The sequence below is a fragment of the Fundulus heteroclitus genome, chromosome 18 (assembly GCF_011125445.2).
Source record: "Fundulus heteroclitus isolate FHET01 chromosome 18, MU-UCD_Fhet_4.1, whole genome shotgun sequence".
In the NCBI taxonomy this organism is placed as follows: domain Eukaryota; kingdom Metazoa; phylum Chordata; class Actinopteri; order Cyprinodontiformes; family Fundulidae; genus Fundulus; species Fundulus heteroclitus.
The window spans coordinates 7048232-7069846 of record NC_046378.1 but is presented as its reverse complement, the minus strand read 5'-3'; the positions used below and the strand labels follow the sequence as shown (position 1 = coordinate 7069846).

At 41.5% G+C, this 21615-nt stretch overlaps 2 protein-coding genes across 4 annotated transcripts; both read right to left on the bottom strand.

The window, feature by feature from the left end:
• Positions 1-3594: 3594 nt before the first annotated feature.
• LOC105933189 (T-cell surface glycoprotein CD3 gamma chain) lies at positions 3595-10263 on the bottom strand. Its single transcript, XM_036149966.1, has 7 exons — positions 9505-10263; positions 9088-9149; positions 6203-6229; positions 5866-6063; positions 5567-5710; positions 4375-4430; positions 3595-4285 (listed from the first exon to the last, which is right to left on the bottom strand). The coding sequence occupies exons 2-7, from the start codon at positions 9122-9124 to the stop codon at positions 4229-4231; spliced, it is 519 nt and encodes a 172-aa protein (XP_036005859.1). The 5' UTR covers positions 9125-9149; positions 9505-10263; the 3' UTR covers positions 3595-4228.
• Positions 10264-10820: 557 nt separating this feature from the next.
• LOC105933188 (transmembrane protein 25) lies at positions 10821-21534 on the bottom strand. Of its 3 annotated transcripts, XM_036149964.1 has the most exons (10): positions 21272-21534; positions 21077-21157; positions 19715-19828; positions 17925-18269; positions 17549-17839; positions 15310-15441; positions 15168-15201; positions 14037-14146; positions 11487-11576; positions 10821-11372 (listed from the first exon to the last, which is right to left on the bottom strand). In XM_036149964.1, exons 3-10 carry the CDS (start codon positions 19791-19793, stop codon positions 11299-11301), a joined length of 1155 nt encoding a protein of 384 aa, XP_036005857.1. In that variant the 5' UTR covers positions 19794-19828; positions 21077-21157; positions 21272-21534; the 3' UTR covers positions 10821-11298. The 3 variants fall into 3 exon arrangements, with proteins under 3 accessions (XP_036005857.1, XP_036005858.1, XP_036005856.1); XM_036149965.1 differs by lacking the exon at positions 21077-21157; XM_036149963.1 differs by lacking the exon at positions 21077-21157 and having other exon boundaries at positions 21246-21533.
• Between the last annotated feature and the right edge of the window lie 81 nt (positions 21535-21615).

The window sequence follows — 21615 nt, the reverse complement described above, 5'->3', positions numbered from 1 at the left end:
GTTTCCACATTGACAAAACAAAAGACAAAGATGGAAAAAAGCTGCATGAAAAACTTAATAACTTTGGTTATTATCAGCAAGGGTGTAAATATTTCCAATGTCTCTGTAATAAATGTCGCCCAGTCAGATGTGTCTAATCTCCGTTGACTCACTTAGCAAAACAGATACTGTAACAAAACGTTCTTTTACAGACCAGAAACTGAAACCTTTAACTAAATCTACTCCTCCGCCTCATTTCCAGGGTATAACCCAGTTGATGAGTTAGTAAATAAGTTCCATTCTTAAGATTTCAGAGACAAAGTGAAAGTTGTCTCTGGTAGGAAGAAATCTCCATGGAGAAATGCCCCATTAGTGAGATGTGAAAGAAACAACAGCTGAATGCTGAACGGCGTGAAACTCAACTTCAGGTTTATTATGAAATCTATAATAGGAGGCTGCAAAACTATCACTAAAACATGCAAGAGAAACACAAAAACCTCAACAATGCTCGCGTCTTATTCACCAGAGTTGAAAGACTCATAGGACCTCCTGTTATTGTTCCACCGGAGCGCCACTCTACCAGAGCCTGCAATGAGTTGGCCAACTTTTTTACCGAGAGAATTAAAAAAAATTAGAGGGTTAATCTGTGCATCCACGCTACATCCAGAACCAATGTTATGCTAAAATATAAATGCAGAGAAAATGACTACATTTTAACCACTCAAGTGTAAAAGCCTCCTCCTTCTGTCTTGGTATCCTGCCTACAACCTTCCTTAAAAAAGTCCAGCCTGTCATTGCACCCGATCTAATCCAAATAAAAAATGCATCTCTCTCATCAGGTGTTTTCTAACCTGACTCTAGCCAGATTGATGTCGCTCCGCTTAGCTTCACTCACATCCATCTGGGACCTCTCCCATAGAGAGTGATTTCTCCAAACCAATTTTATTGTCTGGCCAATCAGGACGCAGGGCTATAGTATCATAGATGTGACGTAGTGGAGACGCGACCGTGATGTGAAACTGTTTTGATAGCAATGGCGGCTCGCATCGAGGAAGCAAGCGTTAACATTGATGCTGCTATTTCTTCCGTGTTGTCCAATCTACCTAATATTGTTTCATTAAAAGAACATCAGAGAACGGCTCTGAAGGCTTTTGTTGGTGGAAACGATGTTTTCGACCTTCTCCAGACCGGATTTGGCAAGTTTTGTTTTCCGGGGCACGGACGCGCCCGCGGCGTAGCGGTTAGCGCGAACCAGGTTAGGAGGCCTTTAGTCCTCAACGCGGTCGGCCCGGGATCGACTCCGACCCGCGGCGCTTTGCTGCCTGTCTTCCCTCCTCTTCCTGTCAGCTCACTGTCAATAAAACGCCTCTAGAGCTGCAAACACATTTGAAAAAAATAAAAATTTTGTTTTTTCCTGCGTCGCTCTCACAGCGTCACGGGTTGGCTTCGGTGTGAGTGGTTGAAATAGCACGTCGATAAACTTGACAGACAAGTGGTTTATTCAATCATATACAAGGATTTTTTATAAGGCCCAGCCTTCAAAAGAGGCAATTCTCATGGATCAGTTTCAGATGGATGTGAGTGGAGCTAGGCGGAGCGACATCCATCTGGCTAGGGTCAGGTTAGGTGTTTTCACCCAGGCTTTAAAAACACCTGTTATTGAACCACTGATAAAAAAGAGCAATCTGGAATTACAAGCTAATCTCTAACCTGTCATTTATTAGTAAAATGATTGAAAAAGCTGTTTCAGCAGTTAAATAGCTTCCTTACAATGACCCACCACTTTGATGTTATTCAACCTGTCATTTATTAGTAAAATGATTGAAAAAGCTGTTTCAGCAGTTAAATAGCTTCCTTACAATGACCCACCACTTTGATGTTATTCAGTCCCGTTTTCATGCTCACCACAGTACTGAGACCACCCTCGTCAAAGTGCTCAATGACATCTATATAAATGCAGACTGTGGAAGAACCACGGTGCTGGTTCTGTTGGACCTCAGCACTGTTGACGCTGTTGACTGTGGTATATTATTAAACCGACTGGAGGGCGGGGTCAGACTCTGTAGTACAGCAAATCCTACCCAAAGAGCAGGGACTTCTTTAAGTCAATATAGGTAACTTCTCATCAGAGCGAACAAAAGTCACATGTGGGGTTCCCCAAGGTTCAATCCTGGGACCCCTTCTATTGAATATCTACATTCTCCCACCAGCTGAGGTTATAACAAGAAACAAGATTAGTTACCATAACTACGCAGATGATATACAGCTCTACATTACGATGTCACCAGGTGACTCTGAACCCATCCATGTACTGAACGGATGCTTAGAACAAATCTATGCATTAATGTGCCGAAACGTTCTCCAGCCGAACAGAAACAAAACTGAAGTTATTATCTTTGGACCTAAAGAGGAGCAGACTAGTTTCAGCACGTAGCTTCAGTTATTACAATTACAAGCTAGTGATCAGGCCCGAAATCTGGGTGTAATGAAGGACTCAGACCTGAACCTTCAAGGAAACATAAAGACAGATACACAGTCAGCCTTCTATCACTTGAAGAACATTTCCAGGATTAAAGGACTGATGTTCCAACAAGATCTAAGTCATACATGTGTTTATCTTCAGTAGCAGTACTTCAACTCCAGCTGATCCAGAACGCTGCTACTCGTGTTCTCACTAAAACCAGGATAGAGCACATCACCCCAGTTCTGAAGTCCGTACACTGGCTCCCTGTGGCTCAGAGAATAGACTTTAAAATGCTTCTGCTAGTCTATAAATCACTGTACAGCTCAGCAACAAAATACATTAAAGACCCGTTGTTCTGTATCAACCCTCCAGGCCATTCAGATCTTCTGGTTCTGGTCTACTCTGCACTCCCAGAACCAGAGACAAACACAGAGAAGCAGCTTTCAGCTTCTATCTGGAAAAAAAAACTTCCAGAAAACTGTAAATCTGCAGAAACACTGAGTTCCTATAAATCAAGACTGAAGACCCGCCTGTTTGGAGATCATTTTGGACCATAATAACAGGACCATTGACCAACTTATTTGATGTGTATTGATGTATTCACCTGATAAAACGCAATATTTGTTTCTGGTCTCACAACCAGTATTTCAATGTGTTTATGATGTTTTCATGATGTGAAGAACTTTGAATTGCATTGCTGCTGAAATGTGCTATACAAATAAACTTGACTATTAAAAGAAGTTCTACGAAACATGTAGGAGTAAGTTGTCTGATCACAGGAAACCAAAATCGAACCTGTTGTACATTTAAGACACTATGCGATGCAGGAAGCTACTACAGCACATCTCCCTGAACCTGAATACCACCCCTGCAGTAAAACACGGTGGTGGCACCATCATTCTGTGGGGATGCATTTCTTAAGCAGGGACCTTGAAGCAGGTCAGACTCAATATCGAGATTGACAGAGCTAAATAAAGGGAATACTGCAGCTCATAGATAGTCTGCATCCTATCTGACTGAGCTTGAGGTATTTTGCAGGTTTAGTTTCCGGATGTGTAAAGCTGGCAGAAAATCAGTCTCGCAGCTGAAACTGCGGGGAAAGGCATTTATGTAAAGAACCGACTCAGCAGGGCTGGACACACATACAAATTTCTGATTTTTATTTGTTAAAGCATTTTGAAAACTATGAATATTTTTCTCTTCCACAATGTAGTATTATTTTGTGTTGATCTGTAATATAAATAACTCAATTTATCGAAATGTGTCGTAACATGAACATATGTTAAATTCAAGGCAAAATAAAACATGCAATTAGACAAGAATGGATCACGTAACATAAAAGTATATATACCTCTTTCCCCCTATTACCTACAGTCTAATGATAAAAAGCTGCAGTAGGTCTAAAATAATACAATAATAATACGTTGCACATCATTTGGCATCTTATAAGAATTTACCTAATTTGAGAAGATATTATTTTAATTGCTAGAAAATAGAAATTAGAAGATTGTTTTACTACATTATCACTATAGAAATATGAATGCAACTTGATGGTTTTCAACATTTATAAAAATGTGCCTGCAACTAAACATTCTACAACAGCCATTTTCAAAGCATCATAAATGATAAATGGAGATTATTATACAAATATAATACACAGATCAGTTTACAGGACGGGACAAGCTGTCCACATTAAACACTGTTCTGATGGGGACCGGGAGCAGGAGCAGAAGTTTCCTCCAGTCAAAGTTTGCTTGCAGTACGCCGTTAGCTCGGCCCTCCTCCCTACTTCTTGTTGAGCACGTCGTACTCGGCTCTCTCTCCTTTCCTGTATTTCAGCGGCTGAAACGGTAAAGTCCAGAGTGAATGTAGGGACAGAGGGATGACTGCTGGGCGGGGTCGTTTTAACGGACGCTGAGAGATGAGCTCACCTGGTAGCTTACGTCGTTGGTACCGTCATTACGAATCAGATTCTGTTTGTCAGACCCTGGGGACGAGATTACGAAGAGGGCAAAGTCAATACAAACAAGGTCTGATCTGATTAACCTTGAAGTGCTGGTTAGACTAAAATTTTGCTTTTTTCTTTTTTACTAGCGTTTTTAGCAGCCGGCTGATTTATTTTTTTCCAGTGTGTTTTCAGAGCTGCATGTCTTCAGAGTTTGAACCTCTTGTCGAGCTTCTTATGGTTTAAAGTTTTTGTTCAGATTTCGTTGCTTCTGACAGACTGAGAAAAGATTGTGGATGTAAAAACACACTGGACTCCCCGTGAAGACGTTGTGCCTCCGGATAAATACTAATGTAAAGCATTAGTTACACGAGTCAGAGGGAGGATGTCTTTTAAAAGAATAATTAGATTATTTGTCATTTACTCAGCCAAGAGAGTCAGTATCTAATGAATATGTGTTACATGAACATGAGCTGCACAGAGTGTTTACAAATTGAGAGGCAGGGTGCCAGACGAAGAGAAAAGGTTGTTCTGTACTGTACAGTATTTTTATGTATTTGGGAGGTTCTGCCTTATCGGGTCATTCTCCTACATGCGTTTGTCATTCTTTGCAAACTGGTTTGCTGTTAGATGATGTTAGATGAGAAGCCAACAACCCGTATGCCAGGCAGTGGTACCACAACAACTAAACCTCATGGTGATCCCAACATGCGCCCAAAGTCTTCCCTCACCATTTTGGCTGATAAGCTGTAAATTAGGCTCTCAATCCTTGCTACCACCCAACCGTCTGATCCCGTTTGGAGGCATGCCAGCCCTTTGTAGACTGAATCCTATATCCAACCATCAATGGTCTGCATCTGTTCTGAGATTCAGGCCCCTACAGGACGCTCATCTTGGGAAACCAAGATGAGCGTTTGTGACTTTTTCATTTGACTTCCATCTGCTGAGAAAATTAGCAAGCAACTAAACTGTCTTAACCTTGCAGATGTAACTTAATTTCTTTTCTTTTCTTTTTTTTTTTTTGCTACAGTCGTTAAGAATCTTTCCAGTTAGTAATTCTATTTAATAGAAATGCACCTCAGAAACATGAAGAGGAAAAATTCGATCAGCATATTATTTTAGAAGGGTAGGTGTTGTGCAACGGCTGGAAGATAAAAGACAGACAGATAGACTTTTACTTTTCTTGGTTGGTTTGACTTGACTCGTCCGAGCTTGGGTCGCGATCAGATAGACGGCCACTCCAACCACGACGGTAGCCACCACGTCTCCTACCGCCAGGCCCACGACGGAGAAGGTGTCAAGCTCTACACAGTTGTCGCACGCTGAAAATAAACAGATCATTTCTTAGACATCGGAGTCTTCACTGGATTCCTAAGGATGATTAAATGTAAGTTACATGTATATATTAAAACTGAAACTTCTTATTTAAAAATCATGTTTAGCTAAACAGGGGAAAAAAGTTTGCCGTAGAACTTACTCCGGAATTTTACAAAGATTTTTGGTCCACCGTCTCCGCATTCGTATTCTCCAGTGTTATTATCGCGGTATGACAGGTATATGGGATTTCCTTTTAGACCATTTCCTGTAATATTTACATCGGCCTTGTTGTTATTACCCTCTGACTTACAAGTCAGATCGATTCCGTCTGCTTTCTTCGTTACATCTATAAAGTTCGCTGCAGTAAAAAAAAAATAAAGGATAATAACAAATCAGACACAAGCCTGGGACATAAAGTATTTGCAGAAATGTTTTTTTTAGATGAACATGAAATTATAATGACAATGTTGGACTGTTAGCCATAATAATGTTCTTACCTCCCGCAGCCTGATTAATGCTAAATGCTGAATGGAAAATTATGAAAAGACAGAAAGATACACTCAGTGAAACTGACCAACTATATTTTCTGACAATGATAATAACAGACATGAACAAGAATGTAAAGCAACACAATTAGAAACTCAATCAGGTCTTTCTCAGGGTCTGGTAGGTAAAATATTTCAGGTAATGAGAGGAGTGACTTTGACCTTGCTGTTTTTCAGGCCTTGAGCAAGAAAGAGCTCCTGATCAGAGCGCCGTCCTGAACGCTAAAAGTTCAAGACTCTAAATGTGCAGTTTATGCATCAAGTGCTTTTAACTCACTTTCTACTGGAACTCAGCTAATTATTAGAAAAGAAATGAGCACCAAGACTAAACTGACTCAGTAATTGATCAGACAAATACCAAATGGTACTGTAACTAAAAAAAAAAGAGACATGAAAGTCTGTTCATGCCGATCAAATGCTCGGCCACTTGGAGACTCCGCAGAGATGGGATTTATTGGACAGAAAAACAGGAAAACAGATGTATATTTTTGAAAACAATCATCTAGAAAACATGTTAAACAGGCAAGTCCAGTCACTTAGGACAAAAGGTGCAATTAGTTGTGTGTTTGGCATGGCGCCCAAAATGGCTGTTATTCTACAACAGGTGAAGCATGGAGGCGGCGGTATCATGCCGTGAAGAGGGTTTTTTTTTCCCCCACAAGACCTAAACAATGGGTCAGAATTTATCAATTGTGTAGAGAGTAGCAAAAGTAAAATATTGAGTCGTCCAGAAAAATAACATGTCTTATTAGATTTAAGCATTGGTTTAGGGCAGACGTGTCCAGAGTGCGACAGGGGAGCAGTTCGGCCCCCCGAGCGACATTCAATAATACCACATATTTACACCATCAGCTCAGGAGGCTGAAGCAGAATAATTAATGGGTAATTTTTACTTTATTTTGTTATTATTAGAGACAAGTTTTTACTGACAAATTGAAATCCTCTGAAAATTGTAAAGGTCAGGTACAATGCAAAGTATTCCTCTTTGGTTAAGGATGCTTTTTGCTTTGCTTTTACATTTCTTTGTAAAAAGGACCATAAAAACATTCAACAACTTGTATTGAGTGCAACCAAATCTGGATTTTTTTTTTTTTTAGGCACCACCAAGTAGATCACAATATGTGTTCTGATGACGCTCGTTTGTCAGATTAAAAGGATCTTTTGATCTTTAACAGGAATTAAACATAATTTTCATCAAAGCCCGCATTTTTGTTTTAAAAAAAAAATTTTTTTTTTATTATTGGTCAGATATCATATACTAATCTTAAGTTGCATGTTTTCATTTGCTGTAAGAAAAAGTCACATCAGGAATAAAGGCTTGAAGACATCAGCTTGTGTAACTGATCCATATAATGTGCGCCGCTTAGTGAAAACTGAGTTGTTGTAATAAAACAAGTTTTCAATAATGTTCAAATTTATTGAATATGACTGTAATTATTAAACTTGGTTAAATACAGCAAGCATTTTTAAAGAAAGAGTGACTCAAATCTGCTTTATTTTCTTTACACAAATATAATGAGTTTAGCTCAGGACGGTGAAAAAGAGCCCACAAGCACTTTCAACTTAATCATTTTGAGCTAAACGGCAGGAAGGTTTGGACACCGCTAGTTTAGGGGTTAAATGTTAGTCTTTAAATCTCAAAGCCCGTCCTCATTCAGACTGGTTAGCATTTAAAAACAGCATTGGACTTACAGCTGGCGAAATACCGTGTGAGGGAGCTGGAATAAGTTTAGGAATTGGCCGATATCCAAGAAGTCATACATGCAAAAACCCAAAGAGGCTTGCAGACATATTTGAAAAACACAACATTTTTGTATGGGTACAGGTCATTTCAGCTCATCAACATATAACTTTGGTCTTTTTTATTAAATTTTTGGGTAGAACTCGCAGGCTTTGAATTGACCATGTATCAATTTGAACTCATCACCCACGCGTTGACAACCAACAATATAATCAACTCAGTCTAATGTAAGGAACCATAGTTTTGTGACTTCAGTAAATTATGTCTACCAGCAGCTTGAGCTACAATTAAGAATTGTTGCTCTAGGCTATTTTGATTTGTTGAGGATTTTCAGGGTCAACCGGCTAAAACTGTGATCAGGACTAAAATCTGTGGATGTTGGGTGTCATGAAAAGTCCTCAGAAAACCATTTTTATAATTAAAATTGGTCATACATATAATGAAATACCTGGTTACACAGGAAAAATGTTAATGGACTGTTGCAGGGTATAAAAGGGAAGAAGGAAGGATCCCTATGGCATGGTTAGGATTTGGCTGCAAGAATTAATGAAGAAGCAAACTTACCCACAATGCGTTTGCCCACACCTTTCCTTTTTTATTTTTAAGCAATAAAATTGTTTAAAACCGTATTTAATGTGATTAACATGGTGTTATATGGCCACTAAAAGCCCCTAAAACTATAATTTAATTCAAGGCTTTAAGTCTGCACGTATAGCCAGTCTGATCAGAACAGAGGGGAAGACACTATTTTTGTTTTTTTAGTCAGAGTGATGAAAAGATCATTATTATGTGTATGAAGGTACATTATGCAAAACAATATAGTGTTAAACGCCCTTTTTAGATTGTTTTATTTTCTTTTGAGAGATGCCAGATTTTCTATCAGAAACAAACGTCTTGATTGAATAAAACTCCTTTTCAGTCTGAATCTTCCAGGGGTTTGAACGATTTGGGGCTTAACAGCTTCTAATTAGCTCCAGGGTCCCACACTGATGTCAGATGAACGTAAAGAAAAAAGCTTGACTGCAGCAAAACAATGAAAAGCAATCTTAGATGTCATTTTGCTTCATTGACAGTGGAAACAACATGAAGAGCCTACCTGCCAGAACGCAGAGGACCACCACCTGATATTTCATGGTGTTTTAACTTCTGGCTGCTTTTCTGAAGACACAAAGAGAAACACACAGGCACCGTCAGCAAGCGTACTGCAGAAAAGCGGAAGGCTGCCATTTTCCATTTGCTCGTCGACCATTTTATTTTACTCAACACAACAACTAAGGGGATCAAACACAACATGTGGGCTGCAGTCACCCGATTAACATTTCAGCTCGTCCACGATTCAAACCCTTACTTTACTTTAGTGTTAGTTGACTTTAGATGAAGATAAATTCACAAAAGTGGTCAATATAGACATTGTTGGAGTTTTAACAAAAGCATACCTAAAGGTTAAAGCGAATCCAAAGTTATGTGTAATTCTGACACAGTAAGGAATAAAAAAAAACGGAGAAAAACCCACCTTAAACTAAAGAAGCGCTGGGTCTGGGTTGCCGAAGGATTTGGTTTCTGCTGGCAGTCGGGGTGTCTCCGTCTGTCTGTTTGAGATGGAGAAGGAAGTCACGCTGATTGGTTCGTCAGTCTCATCAGGCTGTGTTGATGGTATCTGAGCCCCTCCATCGTGTCCTCATGCATTTTACCTTCAAAATCAGCATATAAAACACCAGTGGACCGGTTTTAACGGCTACGAGTATTGGCGTGGTCCACCAGAGTTCTGTTTTTAGCTCATTGGAACTGAACTACAACATTTAGTCCACCTGACATCAAGACATCTGCGAGGAATTGTTCATTTACTCCTCAGACATGGGCTGGGATTTGATGTTCATGGAGTAGAACATAATAAACACTTGGAGGCACTTGTTTTCTCCTTTGAGTGACATAAGTTATTCTGTTTTTTATCTGGGGAAGTCAGGAAATAGGAAAAGCTGCTTAACTTTTGTTTGCAGCACAAGTGCACGACGAAATGTGAGCTGGAAACGTGAATCTGCAACTGGTGAAACATTTACCAGTTGCAGATGTATATTACACATTGGGAATGCTCTCCACGTCATACGTGTGAGAGAGCCTGCATTCCCTGCTGAAGACAGGAGCTGCAGCAGAAACATACATGAGAGCAAAGGCATGCTCCCACAACATAACTCTACTTCCTGTTAGCAGAAAAGCCACAGCAGCCTGTGACCCAGAGCAAACACCTGGTACGCGCACACACACACACACACACACACACACACACACACACACACACACACACACACACACACACACACTTCCTTGTTTAAAATATAGAGTAAGGACCATGTCTTGACTTACATAAATTTTTAACCCTTTGTAAGTACCTAACCCTGACCTGACCTAAACCTAACTGACACCTTAGTGCTAAACCCTAGCCCAGGAAAAAAAAAAGTGAGGACCAAAAAAAAAAAAAAAAAAGGTCCTCACTTTACATCAAAGGCCTCACTTTACTAGTAAAATGAGAACAAAAAGTGTTCTTGCTCAGCCGCACACACGAACACACGCACATCCATCTCCATCCTCTCCTGCACCTGCGCTAAAAAAAACTAAGTGGATGGTTTCATTCCTTTCTCACCAGATGCAGCAGCGTTTTCACCAACACACAACTGCCACTTTCTGCTATTACACTATTCCAAAAGCAGGAAAAAAAAACAGAAAAGAAAAGAAAGCGCAACACTTTCACATACCAACCAACTTTTATCCCGCTTCAGAGCGCCCCCTGGTGACGGCGAAGTAAAACCACAGCCTGCTCAGCAGTCGCTTGGATACAATCAGAATAATATCTTTATTAGACGCCTCCATCTTTTATACACATATGCATACAAATATACAGGACGGGACTCTGGACCGACGCAGATTCAGATTATACTTGTCCCGATAAACATTCTTGGGGTTCTAGCGGAGAGCATTAAATGCATTCCATCAACGCAAACAAAAGAGACAACATCATGAGCAAGAGGTTACAGGAAATCATATGAACGACTCTGCCTCCACGAGACAACAGGTCAGCAGGACAGCGCCCGCTTCACTGACTGACAAACATTCACGGGGTGGGGGACGTCTGGGTGCGTTCGTCGCAGAACAGAATCCGAAAAAACGAGATGCTCTCTGAGCTTTGCTTCCCGGCTCGACGGTGACGGGTTGTTGGTCGACTGGCCGGACGGGAGATGCCTCCAGGTGTCCTCTCGGACGGCTGCGGTGTTAGACGTAGCTGTACATGCACAGTGGCTGGAACCACTGTCCGTCAGAGCCAGATTTCCTCGCTGCTTGTGCTGTTCACCTTATAGATGTAGCCCACCATGGGATACCTGGCAAAACCTGGACACGCCACGGCAAAAAGAGCAGGAGCAACATAAATAACGACGGGCATAAAAGACTTAAAAAAATATATATTTAAAAAAACAGCACAAGTTATGAGTGCGTTTCTTTGACCTCTTGCTGCGTAGGCTAAAGACAGATCTTCCTCCTCCTCTTCCTCTTTCTTCTCCTCTCCCACGCTGTTCTGCTGGGCAGCTTCTCGAGCTGTAAGAGGGGAACACAGGAAAGATGAAGCAGAGAGACGAAACCCTGCATTAGTTGTAGGATTGTTAGGAGAAAACAGGTTTTCCTAAAGGTAACAGTGTTGCAGAGCTGAGGGGTCGTGGTCTGTAAACTAAAACTTCTTCTTCACGTCCGCGTCCAGCCTTTGTCGTCTCTGAATGCAGATGTTTACTGTGCTTTATATTGTATTTATGGGTGTCCACAAATGTATTAGATAAAATGAATTAAGCAACAGGATTTGTGATTCAGCAACAAAAGCAATTCAAACGTTCAGGTAAGAATTCATAAAATAGCTGATTTTTATTTTGCCATCATCCTGTTGTCGTGAAATACACGTAAATGCATCATGACCCTGACCCCATAGCAGGGATGCTGCATGAAATTCAAATGATTCCATCAGTGTTTGAGTAAATGCTGAATAAAAGCTGGTTATTTCACCAGGAGGCAAGTAAGTCTCTTTAATCAATGGGGGGAATAAAGCTTGATAAATTGACTCACTTCTCACTGTTGTGTTTTCATATAAAAGGTTATATTCAGCTGTGTGTTCACAACACTTTTGGGCTTATAGACGTCTGTGTTTTTGTCTCTCAGCGATGAAGTCACACACAGCCCTTCACAATCTGAGTGGTACAAAGCTGACTTTTTATTGTTTTTGATCTCCAGATTTAATACTTTTAATCACAATTACAGCAGTAAGTTTCTTGGGTATGTTTCTATTAGGTCTGCACATCTAAAGACTAGTTTTTTTTTTCTTTGCTCTTTTTAAAAGAAATTGCTCTTAACTCAATCAGATTGGCTAGAAAGCATCTGTCAACACTAATTATCCAGTCTTGGCACACATTCACATATGGACTTAGGTCTGGACTCTGGCTACGCTACTCTGTCAAATGCTCCAGTTTCTCTTCTTTTGCAGGTCAAACAGGATTTGTATTTAGCTGCATCCAGCTTATCATCACCTCTGGCCAGTTGCCTTGTTCATCCCCACAGCATGATGCTGCTGCCACCGTGCTTTACGGTAGAGATGGCATGCTGAAGTTGTTGTGTAGCGTTAGATGGCGGCAACGCATGGCGTTTAGCATGTTGCCCAAAAACAAGATGCAAACAAACATTAGTTATCAATATCAGCCCATTTTTACTTATGGAACCAATACCAGTATGTTACAAAACCATGAAGATGCCGTTAACTGATGTTAATGCCAATATATTGTGCACCCCTAATTATCATTGACCTCTTGGCTCTTTCTCTGATTAATATTCTTCTTGGCAGTTTAGTTTGACAACCATGTCTTCATAGGTTTATGTTTCTACTATACTCTTTTTACTTTTGCATGGCGTATTGACCAGCCCTCCGTGAGATGTTAAAAGTTAAAGGATTTTATCTGCAAACCTAACCCTGCTTTAAATATCTCCAAAACTTTATCCCAGACTCACCTTTCTGTGTCTCCAATAGGCAAATTGTTAAAGGGGACATTTCATGCTTTGTAATGCCTTCCATTTCCCATTGAAATCATTCAGCTGTGGTCTGTATAAAGTGGAACATCTGAGAGCAACTCCTTTTGGCGCGGCCTCTTTAAATTAAACTGAGGCACTCCACAACCCACCCTCCTCTGGATCATAGAGCGTTCCACTCCACCCCATTCGATCGTTGCACCCAACAAGTAAACATTTTACTTATCCACTTGTAGGTTCGGCATCGTTCAGCTTGGACGATGAAATCGCAGTGAAAAATATATCATAATGGCAAATTTGCAAAATTAGTAAGCCAGATGTCCATGACCTTGTTTAGCAGCTCCGCAGCAAATATTGTGACATAATTGTTGAAAAAAGTAATAGAGAACTGAGAAAACTGAACGGCTTGAAAAATATGACCCAAATAGAACATAAAGATAACTATGCAGCTCCTGGAGAGATTAAATCCAACTTTTCTGCACTCCTAGAGACTCCAGGCGCACAATAAAATGTATTTAAGGGCTAAAAAAGTGAAGTTTGCATGATATGTCTCCTTTAACTAACGTTTTCTAACAAATCTTTAAGGCTTTCACAGAACACCTGGATATATATAATGAGATTAAACTACACACAGCTGGAATTGACTTACTAGTTATGTGACTTCTGAAGGCAATTGGTTGTTCTGGACATGTAGGGGTATCATAATAAAGGGGACTTAATACAAGTGCACAAAACATGCACATAAAAAAAATCCTTCCACTTAAGAATGTGTTTTTTTTCCCCTCCTGGTCTATTACATGAAATCAGCAACAAAACACAAAATGAGGTTTATTGTTGTTGGAACAAAATCTTTTAAAAGAATCAAGCGATTTTGATTCCTTTGCAAGGCACTATTCTTAATAGAGAATACAGAGCATAATACCAGCATATCACCTCTGGCCATATGTCTTTGCTAAATATTTTTGCCATTCCTACAACGGAGGAAGCTCTTACCTTTCCTCAGAGTGCTGAGGTCGTTGAGCTGCATGTTGGAAGGCAGAGACATGTTCTCTCTGGGGATGTTGGTCTTGTCTGCTCTGTCTGTCTTCAGGGTCGCTGATTCACTGTGTGGATGATATGGAGGGGTATCAAACGTGGATCACAGGTGTTATCGATCTGCAGGATGGACGTGCTCCTCTTAAGTGCAGAAAAAATGCTTTCATCAGTTCTCCCTTCCATTGAGCTAATGGGGGGGAAGACATGACGCGGCGTTTAGGTGAGCCAAAATACAGAGACATCAGATAGCGATGAAACGCCAGATATCCTCAGCGTAACCCCAGGAGCACGCTGAGGCAACTGTGAGATTTCATTACAGCTAATGTTGAGGAAAACAGCCGGTTGTAGGGCAGTCCTTAATACACCTTCCTCTGACTCAATTTCATGAAAATACTATTTTCTTACATGATGGGATTATCAACCTTCTCAGTACCAGGAGACAAACATTAGCAACTGAAGGTAAAAGACAATTCGTCAACGTGATTTGTTCCTATTTTAAGTGCAAAAATCTTATTCCATTGGCAAATTATCTTATTTACCTGCTCAAATCAAGGACAAATACACTCATTATAAGAACATTTTGCTTATTTCTAGTTCTTTTTTTGCAGTGCTCTGTGTACCATGCGCTTCAGCATCCGTATCCTGCTCTGTGATTTTTTTTTGCGGCCTACTACTTTGGAACTGAGTTGCTGACATTCCCAATTGCTTCCATTTTGTTATAGAACCACTAACAGTCCACTGAGAAATGCTTAGTAACAAAAATACTTCATGACTGGACTTGTTGCACTGATGCCATCTTTATCACGGCACCATGTCTGAATTCACTGAGCTCCTGAGAGCGACCCATTCTTTCACAAATGTTTACAGAATCAGTGCCCATGACTAGATGCTGGATTTGGCACAAGTGTTCCCTTAAAAGTGATTAGAACGACTAGATTCAATAATTTGGATGGGCAAGTAGATACTTTTACTTAAATGGTAGAAAATAGTGCAAGCTGATGTTCATCGTGCAAAATCAGTTCAGAAAGTTTTTAAAAAGCACAGCTAGATTTTCTTAGTCTCTGACTTTGAGCAAAACTGTCTTTTTACCTTTTCTTGGTCATCAGAATCTCCACTGGCTCATCTATGACGAAACACAAGAAAGCGGATGATCATGTGCGGTCTCTCACACGAAGGTCCAAACCACAAACATCTTCCATTTTACAAACCCAACAGCACATTTGGTTCTCACCAATGATCTTGCTCTTGTTTTTTTGCATAAGGCAGAGAACTATTAGACTGAGGATGAGGAGGGCCATGAAGGCCATGGCTCCTCCGGTTACTATCCCCAGCATGGGAACCTCCACACGAGACTGCAGGAACTCTGGAGTTAGAAGGAGACACATGTAAATAAATGCTCACACATTTTGACTTTCCTAAATATAGATTTTCTTTTTACTGTATGAGAAACATATATGCTTAGCTTAGGTTAGCATACAGACAAGAGACAATAAATAAATGAAAAATATATAAATAAACAACAAATCAGCACATAAATGCCTCCTGTTTAAAACATCCTCTCAAGGATTTTTTTTTAAATACCAAAACAGAAAAATCTGTTATCTGATTAGCCTGAAATGTGCCAGCAAAGCCTGAGTCAGTGCTTATGCTAAATTTGACCTAGAAACGCAAAACCATAAAGTACATCTAAAGTACAATAAGTCTGTTTCCGATAGAAAATGACTCAGGCCTTTCTCAAAAAAGAAGCATCTGTTTTAGACAAAGAACAAAAACACAATTCATGTGCAATTACTATATAAATCATAATTCATGCACGCAAGTACAATTCATGATTCATCCGTCAGAAGAACCATGTTGGTAGAAATAAAAGATTATCTCAAACCTAAATCTGCCAGGGCTTTGGAGCATTTTGTCTTAACTGTAACATGGCCAGATTACCACCATGCAAAACACATCAATCCAAAAAATAATCACGTTGTTACAGGTACAGCTTTTGGATTTCATAAGGTCAAAATGAATGAAAACTTGACTGAAAAGCGAACTGAACAGTGATAGATAAGCTTTTCATTTCATTATAGATCACTTTTTTACTTTGTTCAGGTCAAACTGCAGGTCCAACTCCACCATGACACAGCACAGTAATCTTATGGGAAAAATTTACTTGCCTCCATCACTGGGACTTTAGCTGCTAGCTAAGCTGCTATAGCTAAAATGTAACTAGCTAAACAAAAATAAAAAAGCTTTTTACCACATTATCACTTTGCGTCGCAAGTATCACAATGATCATAATGTTAGGCAGAATTTAAGATATTCCACAGTAAGGAAATATTTTTATACTTTTAGGAAAGTTTAAATGACGAGCCACTCATCAATTGATGTCAGCATTCAAACGGGTTCACCTGATTGTAGAACCACGTTTAAGAGCTCGCATTGCGCTGCCTAAGTGGATCCACTCGTAACCTGAAACCAGCCGTTTCTACAATTACAGAAAGCGAAAAGCTTTTGCAAAGAGCCGACCCAAAGCCTCTGCAGTGGTTTTACAAACCTAGCCCAAACACAGCGGCTCTGAAAGGCCTGCATGGCTGAATGGACTTTATCACCTAGACGTTTAGGGCAGCATCATTGGAAGACGGTGCAGTGCAGTTAGGTACTCTGGTTTGTTTCAGCTGCTTTGTGAAGAAATTCAAGGACAAATTTCTGACACAGTCTTAGTCTATTATAGAACTGGTTTCACCTGCCTCTGATCACCAGTAGTACTTTAATGCAAACTGACATCTTATTTTATTTTTTTGCACACTGTCGCTGCATTTTCCTTTAGTTTCTGTTGTGTTACAGGACATAATGAGTTCTGGTCATCCAGGCCAGACTTATCATGGGCTTAGGGAAGCTGCATGGGGGCCCTTAGGTTTTTGGGGACCAAAATAGTTGCTTTCATGTTTTTAAATGAAACAGATACTCTGCAAACTCTGTCTTTAATAAGCTTCCAAAGAAAACACATAATCCCCTATCAAGTGGGTTAGTTTGCTTTGTCGTATTTCTGCGTGGATAATTAATTTGCAGTTATTTCGAAAGGATGATGAGGATGTTGCCTCCAACCTGACCCTCGCCCATTAGCACATCAGCTAAACAGCAGCAAACTTTAAGCGCATGCTCCGCGCCTCAGTATTTGTTTTGGTTGTATTTTTTTGACTGTGTGACATATACAGGCGTGGCATGGAGGCTTTTTTTTGAAAGATTAAATTTGTGGAAACTAGCAGGATGTGGTGTTCATTGACTGAATTGTCTCAGAAAATCCTTTAAGTGGAATGCACTCCTAACAGTCTGTTGCCCAGGGCATCACATCCTTATAAACCCTGCTGGCAGAGATGAGGACATTTTTTGTGTGTGTGTGTCATCATAGGTGCAAAAAAAATGCTTGAACAGAATATTCCTTTCTCTTTGGTTATAATTAGTAATTATTAATTACTAACCTGCCAGTGTGAGGTTGCTCTGAGAAATCCCCACGCTGTTGCTGGCATTCACTGTTAAGTTCCCCGATAGACTGCTCAGCGTGACCCTCAGGGTGTGATTGGTCAGCCACGGGTAGCTCCGCGAGTCCAGGATGAGGAAGTCAGAGGTATTGGCCACCAGCTGGCCCGACTGGTCCACGAAGGTGATGGTGGCAGGAGGGTTAGAGCGTACCAGGGCGAACAGGACCAGGGAGAGGCCGGGGTCTGAGGTTTCACTGTAGTGGGCGTTGACCCTGAGGATCTCTGGCTGGACTGGGGCACAGAGGAGAGGACGGGTTTGACCAACGTCAACTGAAACAGACGTGCAGTCCGTGAAAAATATTTCACCTAAACTCACACTGGACATTGAGCGTGACTGTTGCATTGTAACTTTCCCCCGTCCTGGGGTTTGATGCGACGCACACCAGTTCCCTGTCCCACTTTCTGGCCCGCAGAGAGAAGGTGCTGTTTTGATTGGTCCCCGGTCTTAAGACCTCAGAGTCTCTTTTTGACGTCATCACCAGGCGGCCGCGGTTCGGCGACGGCTCCCTCTGCTGCTCCCCGTTCAGGTACCAGGTCAGCAGCGGCGGGGCGCGGGGGTCCCAGCCGTCTGATTGGCAGTTGAACCTGTGTGTCATGTTCTCCTGAAGAGTCACAGCCGCCTGCTGCCGCCCGTCGATTTTAGGAGCGGGCTCGATAGCACCTGTGGCATAGCACCAAGAGTAGCGTCCGTAAAATATATATTTGGGCGCAAACGTAGTGAATGAAAACGTAACATCTACATAACCTGATTAAATGCTCTGTTTCTTAAAAGCATATGCCTAAGGGGTTATTTGGACTAGTAACAGAGAGAACATTATTATTCGATTATTGTTTTTTTTCTGGAGGCTTAGAAGAGCTTTAACATTAACTTAAACACGTTCAAGCATTAGAACATAAAGTTTCTATGGCGTCATACCTCTTATTTCTGTCTGATACACCCTTATAAACGTTTTCCTCTCTGATTGGCCAGTAGATTACACTGTGGCGTTATCAGATGGCTTCAAACTGATGTAACGTTGAGAGGTGAGACTGACTTGATTATCAACTGTCAGACATTGTTGTTGGAACAGAAAAAAATGCTGAAACAGGTGTGCAAGAATAAGTAATTGTCGTTTCTCTCAGAGAAGCATTTGGGCAACCTGGCCAGAGCTGTGTCCTCGGAGGTGTCTGCCAGCCTGGCCTTCTGCAGCGCCTGATCAGTTCTGGTCAGAATTGGTTTTGCTATGATGAAGTACTGATGGTGTGCAAATGAGAGATGGATGGCACTTTTACTGAAGAAAGGAACTAATCCATGAGGTTTGCAAGTCAACTGAACTCTGCAGTGTGTTCAACCTGAAATATTACCAAGATGCACAAAGTGCACTGTGCATGACGCCCAGTCATCAAGCAATATTTGGTGAAAATCGGAACAGCACAAACAGCTAACAACAATTGTCAGGCATGGTGAAGGTGAGGTAACAGCTTGGGCTTGTTCTGTAGCCACATTCCTGGGTACCACACTGCAAAAATGGATCTAAAAATAAGTGAAACGTTCTTAAAGTTAGTGTATTTGTCCTTGATTTGAGCAGGTAAATAAGATTATTTGCCAGTGGAATGAGTATTTTGACCCCTAAAATAAGATAATTAGACATCCTGCACTTGAAATAAGATGATGGAGATGAAATGTTCCTACTTTAAGTGCAAAAATCTTATCCCATTGGCAAATCATCTTATTTACCTGCTCAAATCAAGGACAAATACACACATTTTAAGAATATTTTACTTATCTAAAGTTCCGTTTTTGCAGTGCATCCCGTCTTTCTCCGGGTACCAAAGTGCCAAGCGTCAAATGCTAGGTCTTTAGTTCGACGGCTGAAGCTTGGCCCACACGTGGTCATCAACAGGGCGATGATTCCAACAGAATAAGGTGAGAGACTACTTCAGGTTGTTGCCTTTGAAGGTTTAGCTACAGGCAATGAAACCATGGGGTATACTTTGTTTTTCTTGTTTGTCTGTCAGGAAAACGTTCTATTTTTCCCTAAGTGTAAGCATTGTCAGTGGTAAGATACTAAGCTAGGCAGGGATTATTAACAGGGACCGTTGTTTGTGTGCAGTAGTGTGTCCTACCTGCCCAGGACAAGGCCAGTGTGTTGAAGAACACAACAGCAGAGCCTGACGTCCACGTCCTCAGACACGCGCTGTCCATCCTGGCCGGAGCGCCACACACTCAAATACATCTACCTGCTCAGACAAAGGATCTGCATTACCCATGGAGACAAGAAATGGTTCCCTATTAATCAAAGCACGGAGAAGAGACACATGTTCAATGGGGTTTGACTTGGGTTAAAAGCTGAGGAAAATTCAGGCGGGTTTATTTCATTTGGGCTTTACAGGTCAGCCCTTCATACATGCAGAAAAGTCACAATCATAGTGTCTAATAGTGTCTACTGATTTTACACGACAGACTAATCAATTTATTTCGTTAGCTGTTCCTGGTTGACGTTGCATTGCAATCAACTGGAAGATGACCTGCTTTACAGATCTGTTAGTATTCAAAGGGTTGTTAGCTAAACCCCAACCCCCAAGGCTGGAGTCCACAGAACCTCACAAAAGCATTCACAACAATTGATCTTTTTTTATATATATATAATTTGTTCATGTAACAACAAAAAAACGTATATTTATTGCGAGTTCATGTGATAGACCAACACAAAGTAGAAGACAACCGGGAGCCAAAGGAAAAGAACATGAATAGCTGAAAACTTAGTATTTGTGTGGACCCTTCGCTGAGTCAATACTTTATAGGTTGACACTCTCCTGAAGTTACAAATGAAAGTTTGTTTGTGTTTCTCACACATCTACAGACTGAAACTTTTGCCCATCCTTTTATGCAAAATAACTTCTGCTCAGTCAGATTGGATGGAGACAGGCAGTAAATTACCACAGATTATTCTAAAATCCCAATAAAATAAGATGTTTGTGCTCTGGACATGACCAAATGTGATGAGCTCTGACTATTTCTCGCAGGGCACTTTACATTAGGAAGCATGTTTGGGATCATAGCTGGGAAAATCACGGATTCTGCTAGGATCCGTGCCTCAAAGAACAAGCCAGCCTTCTGACAATGAGATTACGATGCACTAACGAGGACAGCAAAGGCAACAACAGGACTGTCCTCAAAGTGACATGGCTCTCTGTTCAATAATTCACTGCATTCGCAGCTTTGATGTGCAGAGCCCCCCCCCCCCCTCCATCGCCGCAAAGCCAGGCATTGTCAGCCCAGCGAGGATCAATAGGCGCACACAGGCAGGAGTTAGCAGTCCCCGGAGCTGGCTTGCTGGTGTGGGTCATGTGATCTGTGGGAGTATCCAGGAATAGAGCAGGAACCGATCCGCTACAGAAGCGGCACGTACATCTGCATAATCGATACGGGTGATCGGCGTGAAAAATCCACTAAAGGCGAGAGGACGACAGGAGCCGACAGCTCACCGCGCTCCGGACGAGGATGCCCAACGCTGCGAGCTGACAGCCAGGGGTGGAGGAGAAACGCGCACGTCAGTCAGTCCAGCTCTGCGCTCACACACACACCCGTAGACACAAACAGACCCGTGCACCTTGTCAGGCTGCATGAAAAAAAACAACAATTAAAAACACAAACCTTGTGCAACAAACGGACGTTACTACCTCAGCCCTTTGCGCAGATGTCGTCTGGATTCAGCCCGCTGGAGCTCCATGCCAGAGGAGGAGGAGGAGAGGAGGGAAAGATGGTGATGCGAGAGGAGAGATGAGAGGCAGCCCTTCCTGAATCACTAGCTCACCCATCTGCGTACGCTCATACTATTACACACACACACACACATTTGGCTCTCTGCAGGATACGGCAGCCTCTACTGGCTGGAAGGGGGGCAGGCTGATGCAGGCAGTCGTGTTGTCGCCACTCTGAGCAGGAGAGGAGTGAGAGGGGTGAGGGGATGGGGAAATGGGGGGGGGGGGGGGGGGGGGAGTCAGGAGGGGGGTGAGGTGAGAGA

What these genes read in the sequence shown, in the direction of transcription:
- LOC105933188 (XM_036149964.1), bottom strand. Translation starts at nt 19,793, where the DNA reads ATGGACAGCGCGTGTCTGAGGACGTGGACGTCAGGCTCTGCTGTTGTG. An exon ending in GAGCAACCTCACACTGGCAG is followed by an intron (nt 15,442 to 17,548) that starts GTTAGTAATTAA and finishes TTCTAACTCCAG; the next exon opens with AGTTCCTGCAGTCTCGTGTG. An exon ending in AAACAAGAGCAAGATCATTG is followed by an intron (nt 15,202 to 15,309) that starts GTGAGAACCAAA and finishes GTTTCGTCATAG; the next exon opens with ATGAGCCAGTGGAGATTCTG.
- LOC105933189 (XM_036149966.1), bottom strand. Translation starts at nt 9,124, where the DNA reads ATGAAATATCAGGTGGTGGTCCTCTGCGTTCTGGCAG. An exon ending in CATTAATCAGGCTGCGGGAG is followed by an intron (nt 6,064 to 6,202) that starts GTAAGAACATTA and finishes TTTTTACTGCAG; the next exon opens with CGAACTTTATAGATGTAACG. An exon ending in AGTCAAACCAACCAAGAAAA is followed by an intron (nt 4,431 to 5,566) that starts GTAAAAGTCTAT and finishes TCTCGTCCCCAG; the next exon opens with GGTCTGACAAACAGAATCTG.